Source organism: Musa acuminata, chromosome BXJ3-2 (assembly GCF_036884655.1).
Source record: "Musa acuminata AAA Group cultivar baxijiao chromosome BXJ3-2, Cavendish_Baxijiao_AAA, whole genome shotgun sequence".
NCBI lineage: Eukaryota > Viridiplantae > Streptophyta > Magnoliopsida > Zingiberales > Musaceae > Musa > Musa acuminata.
In genome coordinates this window covers 26,075,423-26,091,267 of record NC_088350.1, presented here as the reverse complement: position 1 = coordinate 26,091,267, position 15,845 = coordinate 26,075,423, and the positions used below count along the sequence as shown (strand labels likewise).

General features: G+C 38.9%; 2 protein-coding genes across 5 annotated transcripts; both read right to left on the bottom strand.

Moving 5' to 3' along the window:
* Positions 1-227: 227 nt before the first annotated feature.
* Positions 228-5,789, bottom strand: LOC135632063 (RHOMBOID-like protein 3). Of its 4 annotated transcripts, none has more exons than XM_065140404.1 (8): positions 5,690-5,789; positions 5,479-5,509; positions 4,747-5,179; positions 3,065-3,228; positions 2,067-2,230; positions 1,721-1,980; positions 684-796; positions 228-591 (listed from the first exon to the last, which is right to left on the bottom strand). In XM_065140404.1, exons 3-7 carry the CDS (start codon positions 5,028-5,030, stop codon positions 745-747), a joined length of 924 nt encoding a protein of 307 aa, XP_064996476.1. In that variant the 5' UTR covers positions 5,031-5,179; positions 5,479-5,509; positions 5,690-5,789; the 3' UTR covers positions 228-591; positions 684-744. The 4 variants fall into 4 exon arrangements, with proteins under 4 accessions (XP_064996476.1, XP_064996475.1, XP_064996478.1 ...); XM_065140403.1 differs by having other exon boundaries at positions 228-586; XM_065140406.1 differs by having other exon boundaries at positions 1,806-1,980.
* A 263-nt stretch (positions 5,790-6,052) lies between these two features.
* Positions 6,053-11,681, bottom strand: LOC135632062 (probable RNA-dependent RNA polymerase SHL2). The gene is made up of 2 exons (XM_065140402.1): positions 8,626-11,681; positions 6,053-7,028 (listed from the first exon to the last, which is right to left on the bottom strand). The coding sequence occupies exons 1-2, from the start codon at positions 11,353-11,355 to the stop codon at positions 6,192-6,194; spliced, it is 3,567 nt and encodes a 1,188-aa protein (XP_064996474.1). The 5' UTR covers positions 11,356-11,681; the 3' UTR covers positions 6,053-6,191.
* Positions 11,682-15,845: the final 4,164 nt, after the last annotated feature.

Below are 15,845 nucleotides of genomic sequence, written 5' to 3'. Positions count from 1 at the left end.
TTTACAGCTAAATACACACTTAGCTTGAAAAAAATTCCAGGTTAATCGAAAGACAACGACGATAAGAAAATCCACAAAATCTACTTGTAAAATTCACAATTTGTTTACAACATTGCTGCTATAAAGTACAATTATAAATATATAATATGACATTCCTATAGACATGCTATAAGGTAAACTCTTGTCCCTTAATATGTCGACATTCTCAGTGTTCAAGATCAACTATGCAAGAGAAACACTAGTCCAATTCCAATGACTAACGATAAGAAAAAACATCTTGTGAGACCTCCAGAACACATAGTAGCAGCTTAAGAACTTCACGGTTTTAGTGTTACAGAATTGTGGCTCAAGTTTCCACTATATCATGTTCGATTCATAGCCTGCATAGGAATGAGAATGAGAGCACCTGGTTCCTTGTTTCCTAATGACAATGTCCATCGGCTGCTACTCCTTTCATTCACATCTCCTCCAGTCGAAGATGCTTCTGCCGTGCGAAGCAGCACAATTTTTGCAAGCATTGCAGTAAGCAACGTCAAGCATACATCTCTCACATTATATAAAGATCACCATTGGAAGTTGACTTTTCCTGTGCTAAAATAATCTTACCCCATCAAAGATGAGCAATAATAAATTGTTTACGCACATATTCGGTGTGCACAAAAGATTCTAGCTATTCTTCTTACCTGATATTTTGATGAATGAGGTTGTAAGTTGCCCAAGCAAATATCACAACACCAGAGCATATCAATGTAGCTGCCGGTCTACATATGATAGCTTAATCAAGCCAAACAAAAATCTGAAATCCATAAAACACGAGCGTTAAAGATGCCATCCGAGGGGCACATGTTCATAAAGAATTCTTGTGAAAGCAAAATTTGAAGGAAAAAAAGAAAACTGGTACAAGCAATTTCATAAATGTTTGTGTTTATAATTTGATGAATGCAACAAACAAAGAGATATTAATAAAATCCTATAAATTTCAATATAGTTGATCCTATGAAATTCCAGTCCTGAAAAGAATAAAGATCATGCAGGCCATGTTGATTCAAATTATCATTGAACCACAAACACCTGGTGATATATCCTAAAAATTGTACCACCTAAGTGAGGGCCCTCTCACCACAACAAACTCATGAAAATAAACTTGCTTCCTATCAACCATGAAGGAGAAAACACATCTAATCCACCAGAAAAGATTACTTTCAAGGTTCCAAGACAGTTTTAAATGTCCATGATTTCAATAACACACCAACTGAAATCATGGCAGTGGCACAAGCACACAATAGAGAATATAAACTACAAAAGGCTAGTTAGACTAAATGATGATGATAAATAAATCTATCATTATTAATTGCCTTCCAACTTTTGCAGTTGACAGAACCAAGCAGAAAAGAAAGGTAAAGTCAAAGACTGCTCTATATTGCTTGAACAAATAATTTTTTTCAGAAGAAATGAGATCTGTGAATTATCAAAACCTAATGTTAGTCATTTATGAAAAATATGACTAGCTATAATGAACTGTTACAGAAAATAAGCTATAATCTTATATTTATGAAAAATATAAGAATTATAATCTATAAATCTTTTGAAATTAGGTTATAGCAGAGCCATAGATCTGACACTTAGTTAAGTGACAAATACTGATAACCACAGACCATACAGTTGAGCAGATATAAATTAAGAACAGCATATAATAGTCCAATGAATTAGAAAACTTTACCCAATGATCAAGACAACAAGGGCTGTAAACCAGAGAAGATATTGGCACAAGTTGTGCTTTGGTCTAACGAGTTCCATGTTATAACCTGGAGGGATGTGCCTACGGCTGATCCACCCAAACTGAGGACGCATTAGAAGCACAAAACCAAGCAGAAAACCAGAAACAAATCCTCCAATATGGGCAGAACTATCCACATGAGGAACAACTCCAACCACCAAGTTAATAGCAATTACGACCATTAGAGTCAAAAGTGCTGCACACTGAAAGGAATTTCAATTCATGTTTTATCAATTCAAAATCTAGTTTTAGAGCTGTCTTTGATACTCTGCCATTTAATAATTAATACCTTATTAGAGTAAATTGTCCAATTTGTGATCAGCTCAGACAGCATTGCCCCTAACAATCCAAAAAGTGCACCTGATGCACCAACTGATATATTTGATTGAATAGAGAAACAGGACATCAAGCTCCCACCAATGCCAGAAAGGACATATAGTAATCCAATTTTCACTGCATAAAATAACAATGAAGAAAACAATTAAAGGTATATCTTAGTAGATAATGCAGCAACAGCAACCTTCATCCAGGGCGATATTACATATGAAGTTTCAGCAACATAAAAAAGATGCAAATAAGTAAAAAAATCTGCATCAGAACTATAAAACTCATAGAATTAGGTAGGGGCAGCTGCTATGAGGCCTCTTGAAAGACTGTTGATCTTTTGTGATTTTTAGCAGAAAAGTCATCATCTACAGGATTCTGATGTATCAAGTTTTCTACTATCTTTTAGGAAGCTTGAGACCAGCTTGCAATTCTGCTAAAAATTTATAAGGACATACCAAGAAAGAAGTAGTGCCTTCTCCTCGTGGCATAAAAACCAACCACAACTGTAGTTTCCAAGCTTACAGGGATTTTATAGAATTTCAAGGTAAATCTTACTTTTCAGTGAATGCTTGACATGTAGATAATCTCATATTGTAAGCTATTGAACTACAGTCCACATGGATCTAAGAGGATCAGGCAAAGGATTCCCATGCCACATGCTGAACTCATGTCAGCCACAGAGTAATGCAATTTTGTGCTGCACTTGCCAGCCCATGCAGATTTCAGGACCTGGAAGATTCCTGCATTTGAACATAGGCACATGGCATATGAACAAATATGCCTGCATGCTATGATAAAATGAGCATCTTTTTGCCTTTTTTGAACTATTTGTTCTCATGGGCAATGAGTCCAGATGTTGTGACCAGTGTACTAAGCTTCTTACAACAAACAAAAAGAAGGCAAATGTACATCTGAAGTTAGTATAAGATGACTAACACTAGTTCACATTTTAATTCTTACCAAATCCAAATTCCTGTTCAAGACGAACGCCCGTGAATAGAAGGCTTAACATGTTAGCAAGCAAATGGATAACCCCAGCATGTAACCATATGCAGGCAAGAAGCCTCCATCTTTCACCTTCCACTACTACTTTATTGTAATCAAGAGCCCCCAAACTATCAAGCCTGCATAAAGTTCAGAGATGGATTACAATCCTCTCTTTGCTTAGTGCCACAACATTAGCATTGTGATATAAGAATGAGAAATAAATGTAATATTTGTTAACACCTTATGTCAAGTACAATGCAACGACATCTTTAAAATTTCACATCATAATGCATTCAACATTGTAGCATGCATATGCATCATTGTGTACACATTACTTCATGATGTCCAAAATTCTTCTATTTCAGAATGAGAATAGTATAATCCACAATGTTAGAGACTTGACAAAATTGACAAGATAACAGACACTAACATGTACCATATATTCCTCTCATGTTCTAAACTTCTAATGAACCGTTACAGAAAAGATCATAGTATCTTATAAAAGTCTGCCACCATTAGCACAAGGACACAAAATTTCATGCATAAAAAAATAGCATATAGAGATTTCCCTCAAAAAAATAAAAAAAGAGCCAATCCTTGGTTCTTAAGACTATTGATGAGAAAATAATTAGCAGTCCAAAGTTCAGGGTCTAGGTTATCTTTTCAAAACTGTAGGAGGAATGGACCAAGTACAAATTATTAAATTAATATTATATAAATCTAAATAAACACCGAGAAGAAAGTACTACATTCTCAACAGCCAAGCAAGATGGCTGCCAATAGTCTATGTCGCTCAATCAAGTTCACAAACTCAGATGGAAGCAACAAGTTCACATCCAGAATTATTCACAATGTAGTTCTGAAGTCCACCTTACATATGACATCAATGTAAAAGAAGTTATCAACGAGGTCATGGTATGTAAATATTCTTATATTATGAAGTGAATTAAATAATAAAAAGAAAAGGGACAAAATATTAGTGGTATGAAACATCAGATGTTTAGGGAACAAAAAAGAGAGCCCAATGCAGGACAAGTCCTAATTGTGCTCATGAGAGCTTGAGTTCTCTTATTTCCTTTGATTTTCTTCATCTGTTTACAAGTTCTGCTTTTTTCCCCTTTTCTAGTTCTTTTTCTCTAGTATTACACACAAATAGAGCTTGTAATCTTGTAATTAAGTTTTCTAGTCATAAATAAACCTATTTCTAAAATGAGCAAAATCCTGCTGTGAGCGAGTAATCATTGATGCCATCAAATTCACCATTGCTCTTTTTGCCCTCCCCTTCGTTTTAGTGAATCTGATTTGGAGAGTTTGCCACCCATTAGTCAATCGTTGAACAACGAGACAAACTCACAAATGTGCAACTAGCTAAATAAACCCAAACCCCAACACCCCCACCCCCCTAAAACGAAAAGGCCATACAACGTGACCTTTGCGGGATACAAGAAATGCAAAAGCCTGGTACTAGCCACGGGTGTGATAACATTCAATTGCTTCCTTTTCTATTCTCCTTTCCTATGCATTGTCAATCACTAGATACAAAGCGAGAAATATCAAGCATAACAAATGCCAACTGCAGTTAAGATTCAAAGGGAAGGAACAAGGCATAGAAGAATAGAACCCGTAATAGGATGATAAAAGAGAGACGAGCTGACGTGTAGAGGGAGGGACCAAGGAGCGGGTTGATGGAGAAGGGCTCGAACGCGAATCGGCCAAGGGAAGGGAAGACGCAATCGGAGGCCTCGAGGCGGTGGGTGGAGGGGCAGTCGTTGACATACATGGTGTAGCCGAAGGAGACAATGTTGGCGAGGGCGATGAGGGGCACCAACCACGCCACCCACGTCTCCTGAGGCGGCGGGGGGCACGGTGCCACCCACGGGCCTCTTCGGCCAGCGTCCAAGTCGCTCATAGCTGGCGAATACGAAGCCTTCTTCCCCATCCTCCTCCTGCTTCGTCCGACGGCAGCACGAGACCGGAGGGAAGAAGGCCACTCTTGCGCGGTCTTCTTGGACGAAGGTTGTTAGGAGGCAGAGGGCGACGGGGAAAGACAACCAACCAATCAAAGAAAGACGGAGGAGGGAGCCACCACTGCCGAACACATGCAAAACCGAATACATAAATAATTATAATACAAATAAAAAAAGGATTAGCGGTTATTTATTTATTTTTCCGTTTTCCTTAAAAAAAGATAAATCAATAAAGACAGAAAAAAATAAAACAACTCATTTTTAAGAGACAAAACAAGAATATTAAAAAGATGAGACTCTACGCGATTAAAAATAAGCATGACTATTTGTGGCGAGAATTGGCCCAATAAAAATTCGCCCAACAAAAATTAATTCTTCTGACTAACTAATTTTGTTTAACGTAAAACTCCTTTTGCACACCTTTTGTCTTATTTTCCCGGAAGCTTTCGTCCTGCCAGCATAAAAAGAAGAGCGTATTATAACATGGACACTATCAGAAATGAACCAGGAAAGAAAGCAAACACCAGCTTAGATATAAATATATTCCAATGCATCAAGGAAGTCTCACCTGTCCGGAGAAACAGATAGACAACTCGGAACAAAAAAGAATATTCCAAAATCAAGAGAGTACCTTAGGGTATTGCAATGGATGGTGATCAGAAGAAGCTGCCACCTATATTTCTGTCCACCTTAAGTCGTGGATGACAGCAAGACCATGGTTTCAGCGCAACTTTCCTGCTTAGGAGTCCTGCTAGTAGTTTAAGCAATTGTAAGCACATCTTCCTATGAAGTTTCTCTTTCTTGTGCTTCTTTAAACTGAATTAATCAAATGGCAAACAGGCAAGTGTAATTTCTAAGAGTATCAAGCGCCACAAATAATCATTGAAGAGATCAAGGTATCTGCCTAGAATCAGAGAGGAACATCTGGAACCACATGACAAAATAGTTACATTATACAGAAAGTTATGAACCTAATTTGCAACATACCCTTGAACAAACAAATTTGATATCCTATGAGTTAAATGCTAAAAGTTGGTAGAGTGGTCTTGCTGACCAGAGAAGACAATTCTGAATAGAAGCTGATGAACCCATAAAGCAATCAAACCCTTCCAGAAAGATAGCTTGCAAGTGAATCAATTGGCCTTTTGGCTATCAGGTGTTCCCCTCTCCTGGCATCTTACCTTGATCTGAACCAGGTAATCAGCTGCTATCCATGCAAAACTAAGCCGTGCAGGCACCCCATCCCCATCAGGTTCTTTTAATTCGCTATACTTTTTTACCCACCGAGGATGATAAGTCACTTGATACCATGCTGAAGCCTTCATTTCATAAAAAAAACACTTCTCATCATCTGTAAGTTGTAAAAGATCAGGGCTCATGGTCTTAAAAATATGCCGGAACTGTTTACGAAGTGAGCTGTATGCATTCTTTAGCCGCTCCTTTAACTCGCCTTGTTTCCTGCTATTGTATTTTGGCAAGGACCAAATATGGCCAGTAACCACTTCCCCCTCTGAGCTGACTCTGTACTGAGCTAACAATGCATTTAGATGTCGGTCATATACAACCTTGTTTTGCCATGCATCGGCAACGTAATCTAAGGATCCAATAATCTCAAGATCCGTATCATAGGGTAAGTCCTCAAATGTGCATGGTAGTTCGGATGGCAACTCATCATCAGTGGCATCTTTGATCTTACGATACAACTTTCCCAAGATCTTCTCTGACTTATAGGACAAACGGTCATCCTTACCCATGAAATCAGGATAGGTCTTAGGTTTAAGGGCTGGCGGCATAGTTACAATTTTTCCTGTCTTCGGGAAGTCCACAGCAGTGGCAGCCAGCTCAGCTAACTTAAGGCAATTCTCATCCAGGGCTCCATGTTCACTACGGTCAGCATGGACCACATGAGCATTACAAATGACACCATGGTTTTCATTTACCATATTCTTCAAATAGAAGTCAATAATGTCCTGGAGGAAAAAAATTGAAAAACCATGTGTGAAATTCTACATGTAAAAACATTTCCTGGAACATCAATCTTTTACAGACACAAAATACATATCAGTGCGAGTACACAGTTTCTTAACTCATGCTAGCAATATGATATTGCATGTTTACAACTTGATCTTCCATTGAAAAAAAAAAATATCCGCTTCTATTTACTGAAAACAGCATATGCATGTTTACAACTTATAGTTCATATAATACTGCAGAGTTGAACGACCAACACACAAACCGAGCAGTAAATTTTGGGTTTATCAATCTTAAGAAAATTCTCATCAGTTATTCTTCACATAACCTTCAAATGAATAATAACAAACTCTATAACCCAATATATGTATTTTGGGAGTACCAATCTTAGGAAAGTCACAAATTAATTTTTCTTCATATAACCTACAAATAGGTTATTACAACTTCATAACCCAATAACTAATAGTACATAATATGCTAACCAAACTTTTGTCAGCATATGGACCCAGAACTGTGACCTGTTTATCGTAACTCACCCTACCATCTCTCTTATTTGATGACCAGGGAGAAGCTATATTAACAACTATAAAAGGGTATATCTCATGGAAACAACAACCATCAATATCTGTTAGTACATTTATACTAATGCTTCACCACTAACAGATGGACTACAGCTGTATACATTTGATATTCCAGCTGAAGCTGTTGCTTAGAATAAAAAAACTATTTCCTGATGATGCAACAACATAATAAAAAATGTATTTAACCTAGTTCTTAGCTGAGTCTAGGGTGCACCGGATTTGAGATACTAAATTCAACTAAATTATTTGGGTACTTTAGATGAGATTTTAGTAAGATTATCTTAAGGGTAGCTTAGAAGTGCAACAAGAACCCTATATTTTAACAAGATTTTACTTATGACTTTATTTTAGCCATAATTTGAATCTGACAAGTCATGAAGTTACTTAAAATAAGGTTTTGGAAGATGTATCCTTTTGGATTTATTTTTTTGAAGGTATGAATATAGCATTTTGGGAATGTTCTGTTGCGATAAAGTAGGAAGTAAATGATCTGAAAGCCTTCTAACTTAAAAAAAAGAAAATCATCTCTTTTGCCTGCATGTGATATTCGAGATGATGGCATGAAGCTATTGACCCTGCATGTTTCTCTCGAAAACCAAAGTGAGTGCAGGGAGACCCTTTTACTATCTTCTTCTTCTCCTTTCTTCTCCCAGGATGTTTTTAGAATATCCCCCATCCCCCATGTAAAACTGATTCACAACTCAACTTCATTGTAAGTTTTGGGACAGCAAGATAATTACTATGTCCCGTTGACCCATTCTCCAATTTTTGGTATTTGATACTATAAGCAATTATATAACCACTATTCATGATTTCCTGCAAACTATAATTTGTTCTCTTGACATAGATTCAATGATTAAGGTTCCACTAATGATTAAGGTTCCACTATAGTTGCTATCATCTGACTGGTCCATCATCATTCCATCATCGTGTAGATTTAGTGAATCAGAAGTTTTTAAGTCCATGGCACATGCAAAATACTAGCAAGGTAAAAATCATATAGCATAGAACTTACTTGAGGCAAGATTTGCCGTGGGAATTGCTTGACTTCAGCAGGGGTATAATCCATTGGTACCCAGCTCTTCTTGCCTGGAGGTAAAAGATTTTCATCCCATGTCACAAAGTAGAGATCGCCATCCAGGTCACTTCCAGATGCCTCATTGGTATGAGGCCTGTCTCCTCTTTGAGGAAATGTTAAACAATCAACAAGATGATGCAACTCAGGTACATCAACAGCTTCAAGGATCCTAATATCTCCTGGGTGAAGACACGGGTTTTTGCCTACAGCCACAGTACCCACAATGACTTGCCTATTGTTCTGTGATGCTGAAAACCTCGAACCGTGCTTTGACAAACAATTCTCCAGTGAAGGAGTTGAGGCCTGGATAAAGCATTGTCCATGTTCAAGAACCCCAAGTTCATCAAGGCAGCCCATTAACAACCTACCTTTTGGAACAAAAATTTTTGTTTTTGCCAAAAGATCTCCTAGCTGTGTGGACCTTATGCATGAGAGCATCGCTTTCAAGTGAGGTTCAGTTTGAGGTCTGAAACCAGCACTCAACATCATTGCTGCAGTGTTCCCTTGTTCAGCACATGAGGTGGTAAGAATCTCAAATGCAACATTGGTATCATGAAGTATCTGATTCAGTTTAAGAATCATCGTGTCCTGCATTCTTTCGAAAACACTATCAGGTACCTTCAATGATGAAAGCAATGTCACAAGCTGTCGGTTTAAAAAGCCTGGCTGGAACCTGGTCCATGAAACCACCTCCAAGATTGTATGGTTAGACTCAAATTTGTTCATGCTTGGTCTCAGGGACAGCTTGATCCCATCATCATTTCCTGGCCAAACAGCTACGACCCCTTTGCAGCCAGCATATCTGATCTGATAGGCAGAAGGGGGGTCCTCCGTCAAATGCAGTTTTTGGGCAACTTCCAGTGCAAGCTCTGGTGTGATCTTTCCTATTCCATCTGAAAAGACATATCCATTTCGCTTAATATCTTCAAGTTCAGAATTTACTTCATTTGGTGTCACGTTCACCGTGGCATATGTGGATGAAAAGCACTGCCCCATTCGAGCAGCACACTTCGCGACATTCTTATTAGAGAATTTGCCCATCCAGTTCCTAATGGTTGTCACTGTTATAGAGCCAGAAACCTCTGCAAAAAACCAGGCCGACCGATCCCGTAGCTGATTGGACGAAAATGCTAAAAAGGAGTACTTCTGACCATATAGATGAAAACCATTAGTTAGTATATCCTTTATCCTCTTAAACACAGTAGTTTTCTGAGGAAACGAGTTTGAAGTGATGTCCCGAACGATCGGTGCAACATAGTAGTTCAAAACATTACTATTCAACTGTTGCATCCCTTCATCCGTAAAAGTCACCCTCAAGAATCTATCAGCAACCTCCTTGTACTTCCGAAGAACCCTATTCGAGAGTTCTACCTCTGGAGGGAGACAGTATGCCTTTGTTGGAGTTATAACAAGCTTCCTCACTTCAATAATGTCATCAGAGAACTTCGAGTGCCTGAGAAGTTTGGGGTTCCTTAAAAGCCACTCCTGGACAAGCTTAAGCCTCCCCGGGGCATCAAATATGGGGTGCTTGTAAGACAAGATATGCATCAGTGCTGTTCCATTTACCATCTCACTCTGGCACCTCAGTAAGGAAAAGAACTCCTCAGACAGTTGGTGCTGGTTAACTATGCCTCTATGTACTAGTGCATTCACTAAAAACATTGTTGCAAAATTGATACCTTTTTTGTTCTGAATACAGAAAAAGGGATCAGACATGTGAGCTCCATAACCAGGCTCATCTCGGACTACAAGCCGGCATCTTGGCCGGTTCTCAGCTACACCATGTTCTCTCAGATAAGCCAGGGATCTCTCCATCTTAGGCCCAAAACGTGGGGACAGTGAAATTCTGTATGAGTTACACCGACCGATGGCACCACTAGGTGTAATGTCCGTTGTTCTGATCCAGGGATCCTCATCGTCTAACAGATTAAACGGGACAGACGTGTAGATGTCATCATCAGCAGTCCGATAATACACGTAAGGCGCTGAGATTAGCTGGAACTGCATCACAAAGGGGGCTGCATCCTTGTGTACTCTCACTTCATTGATGTCTCTAAGCAAGAACTCCACCTTGAAATCACACATGATCAGTGTCATTTCCCGCAACCCTTTGAAATAGAAAGCTGTCTCTTTGGAGAAAAGGATCTTGCAGCAATCATCGAAGGGGTCGATCACAAAATCGACCGCCGAATCAGGCCCCTTCCAACTGACCAAGAATTCATCTCTGCTGACCAAATTACCGATCTCGACGCTGGCGTTGGAGAACCTGAAGGGGTCGGTTGTCCTCCTCCTGTTGACACGGAACGAACTCTCGGTTCCCACATTGGCCCTCAGCGGGCGGCCATTCAAGACAAGATCACACTTTCCCGCGGCATCCATTGCTTTCTTAACGGCATCAGGGCGCGCAAAGTGAACAAATGCGTGAGGCACCACGCGGCCGTAATCGTCCTTCCTCGGCACATCGAAGGCATCATCAGTGCCCTTGAAGACGGGGTATGACTCGGGCGGGGTCCAGGACGTCTTCACACGACACCGCCAAATGATCCCAGCTTCGTACTCCAAGAAATCAGCGAGTTCCTTCGCGGAGACCTTCGCATCGAACCCGCCGAAACTTACCTGACTAACAATCATTTCCTTCTGCTCCGTGTTCCTATGGAACGAATCCATGGCGTCCTAAATCAGAGGAAACCCGACGATCGGGTGTCGCTGCTATGATTGTGAAGATCTCCAATACGAAAATTAAGATTATCGATTAAGTCGGGAAACAAAAAAAATCAAATCGTATCCCATCTCCGACTCCACTCGCGAAGGCTGCCCGAGAAGCGAAGCAAGAAAGGGAGAAATGAAATGGGGGAGGGACGACGTTGGTTACCACGAATGCAGTTCTGCTTCTTCCGCCTCCTTTCTTGCGGCAGTAAAAGGAGTCACGCCATGTGTCGTCCCGAGATTGCAAGATTGAGTTTTAGGAGGGGCGGAGTAAACGCAGACCCGCGCCGCTGGATTGTTTATAGAATGGTTTTTGCGGCAACGAGGTGGATTTGCTTATAATAAAGATATTTGTATTCCTTTAGCTTTTTTTGTTTTTTCAGATAAAAACCTTCAAATTTTCAGTATTTTCAATGTACGTCTTATTTTGTTTTATTTTCATATAATATTTTTCTTTAGTCATCTTTATCATTTTACCTTAGGCCTGTACGATACTATATTTGTCTTCGCCTTGTCGTCATCACCTTCCACCCTATTCCCCCATTCATAATTATCTTTATATTATTATTTTTATCGTCTCGTGATAGAGAGAGACTATTAGCACGAATGAGATTGCTTGGTGGTGAAAAATGAAAGTTAGAATATGACCTCCACAAGAATATAATAAAAGAAATGATCATACAAGATAAAAGGCAGTAACGCGAAAGACAATCACGATAAAATAAAAGCGATCATAACAAAACAATGGATTAAGGATATTTTCATCTTTTAGCTAAAATAAGGGACACTACGCAAGAAGTAGAGCAAAAAATAAATATTTTATGAGAGAAAGTAGACAAAAATGAATAGATAAAAAATTTCATGAGATGCCTATTTTCAAACCCCTATTTACTATTTATAATCCTATTTTTTTTTAAAAAAATAATATTTTTAAATTATTTCTTTGTAAGTGGACTTAAATAATTTTTTTTCTTTTTATTATTTTTCTTTCTCCTCAAAAAACGTTGTTGAGGGGCGTCGAGTACGAGGAGGAGGGAGTGTTAGTGTCGATAGGGAGCATGGGCTAGCAATCAATGATGGCATTAGTAGGGAGCATAGGATAATAATCGACAATAACATTAACAAGGAGTACGGAGTTACGGGGAAGAAAAAAATAATAATAACAATAAGATTATAAATAATAAAATAAAAAATATTATTTTTTTTAAGGATTATCAATAGTAAAAATGTGATTGTGAATAGTAAGCTTCAATTAAACCAATATTTTTCGCTAAAAAAATTCCATAGCATGAGTTTACGTGTAATTGCTTTCATATGCCCACTTTCACTATCATCGTCACAATCCCTTGAAAAGCAAATTGGGATGAATTATATATTCAAGGGCCTCTATCACCCAGAAGGTTATTCATCGATGGGCATCATTAGCGGTCATCGAATGCTTTCAATGAGCGCACTAATTAGCCATGATTATTGTAGTATAATCATCATTCAAGATAATTATATCCTCCAAAAATTGGGTTGCGATGCATTATGCTTTCCTCAAATCTACTCCGCGTTCGTACTTCAACAAAAATACAATTTAGTCTCCTTATACTAACAGGATTAATTGTGATTTTAGCAAATAACACTTTTAGTCAAGCTCAATTTATCATGTAATCGATAATTTTATTGTGAGCATTTGGCAGACATATGATAAGACAATGTGATATTTTTTATATAAATTATCTTTTTATAAAAAATATAAATTTATTAAGAGAAATATTTTAGGAGATTACTATTTATAACTCTTATCTTGAAATCTCCAACCTCATTTTAATGATTTTTAATATATATAAAATATCCCTTTGCAAATGTACCAAAGTATCATTCTCTTCTTTTTCCTCCCTCTCCTATTCTTCTGCAGGTAGCAGAGCCGACGGTGACGGTGCCAATGGAAGATCAATGATAATGACTTCTTCATCTTTCGTAGCTAGTAGAGCCAACGACGACGTTAGCGGAAGATCGATGGCAAGTGGGCATGCTAGGGTTAGCAATAGGTGACAACAACTTTCTACACTTCAGTAGTAGTAAGCAAAGCTGATAATAGTGTCAACGAAAGATCAATGATAGATGAGTAGGTCAAGGCCATCAATTAATGATAGTGAACGATAAGGACAAGAACGTGGGTGATGATCGACAACAATAAATAGTAGGGAGAGTCCATAGCAATAACTATGAGGGATAGTAGGGTGTGCAGACAATGAGAAGAGTACGGAGGCAGAGAAAAAGGAGAATTAAAGGGGCTATAAATAATAAATTATTTTTAATTTTTTTAAGATTATAAATAGTAAGATGAGAGTTTAAATTGGAAGCTCCAGATTTTTAATATGATAACTATGCACGTCCTCCAACAAAATAAAAATCCACCTCAAGGCATTCTTTGATGCGTGTTGATGGTCTTCTAATATTTAGGGCCTACAGGTTTCCCCCATTCATTCATGATTCAACATAGTGGCAGTTTAGGCATATCAGCGTTGGCGTTTTGGTGGCCATCCCTCTCTTTAGAACGCCAATCGGGCATAAAGGATCCTCTATGCACTACAATTCTCCTAACCCTCCCTGAACCCATGGGAAATCGACAGGAGTACATACAAAAGACATGGGATTGAAATGCTAAGATCTTTTTCTCTCATTATCTTTCTCTCTCTTCCTTATTTTACGAGTATTTGTTCATAGGAGACTCATGATATTTTGTTTAAAGAAAACTTTATTGTAGATCACCTAGAACATGAGTGTCCTCCATAAATATAACTTAGTACTTTATAGGGCATATTTTAGTAAAAAGACCCTTCAACAACAGCCATGCCAACGATAACACCATCAACAGCAGCCCATGCCAACGATAACACCATCAGGTACAAGCTCACCCTAAAAAACTTAGGACGACAGCGTCAGGTACAAGCCCGCCCTGACAAACTCAGGACAGTGCCACACAGTGTCGTCCCGCACCATAAGACCATCTCCCATGTATAGGTATAAATATCCACTGCATGGTCAGCGACACATAGTGTCATCCCGCACCATATAATCAACTCGCATGTATAGCTATAAATGTCCACTGCACGGCCAACGTCGCGTAGTGCCGTCCCGCACCATATGACCAACTCCCATGTACAAGTATAAATGTCTACTACTCGGTCAGCACCGCGCAGTGCCGTCCCGCACCATACAACCAACTCCCATGTATAAGTATAAATGTCCACTGCACGACAGTGTCGTCCCGCACCATACGACCAACTCCCATATATAGTTATAAATGTTCACTGCTTGGCCAATGCAGTGCAGTGCCGTCCTGCACCAAACAACCAACCCCCATATACAAGTATAAATGTTCATTGCCCGGCCAGCGTTGTGCAGTACCATCCTGCACCATACAACCAACTCCCATGTACATGTATAAATGTCCACTGCCCGGCCAGCACCGCGTAGTGCCATCTCATACCATACGACCAACTCCCATGTACAAGTATAAATGTCCATTGACCGACTAGTGTTGGGGGAGGGTGACACATTCGACTCACTCTCATTTCACTCAATTTTAACTTGAGCTTCGAAGGAGTCAGATCGGAAAAAACTCCTCCCAACCATGGGCTAGCGATGCGATAGAAGGTGACAAGTTTTGTGACCTATCTCGACATGACGTTCATCTCGCTCATGAAAATTCTTGTGTGAGCACCCTTGGACATTTAGAGCTCCCTTGGACATTTAGAACTGGACCGAACCGTGCTGACTCCTCGACCACGGTACAAAGGTGCACTAACACTACTATTCAAAAGGCTGTGAGTTGAAGCGTTCGTAGTTCGATTGATATGAATCCCACTAAGTGCATTAGTAGAATGGGGATGCTATTGCAAAGATTTTGAGGGATCAGGGAAAAGGTGTTGATTGAATGTTTGTTTGAGCATATTGATGAGACTTCACCACAAAGTTGGCGAAGCAAAGTTGTTTTGCTAATTGAAAATCGTCAATAATAGCCTATCATTCTGCATGTAGTGGACTGTAATCAAGATGGTGGGACCAACCCTTACCGATCATGATTCCATCAAAATCGACAAAGCTAATTCTATAGCCTGCAAAAAACTTGTGCTCGAAAAAGACTCATCCCAAAAAGAGAATGAGTGCTCCACCGAGGGGGGCTTATCCTCAGGGCTTGAGAAAGAGACAATATCGTGGAAAAGAGAGGTAGCCTTAAACTGAAGCATCATTGATCAACGTAGACAAGATGTTTGATGTCTGTTCTTGATAATGTTTTATTTTTTTATTTTTTTCCAAGTTTCTAAGTATTTTCTCCTGGGTAACATGTTGGAGGTAGAAAACATTATTATCAATCACATTTTTGTTTGTTGTTGGTTTTTTTATTTTTTATTTTTATAATATAAAATTTTAAAAAAATATTTTTATTATAAAAATTG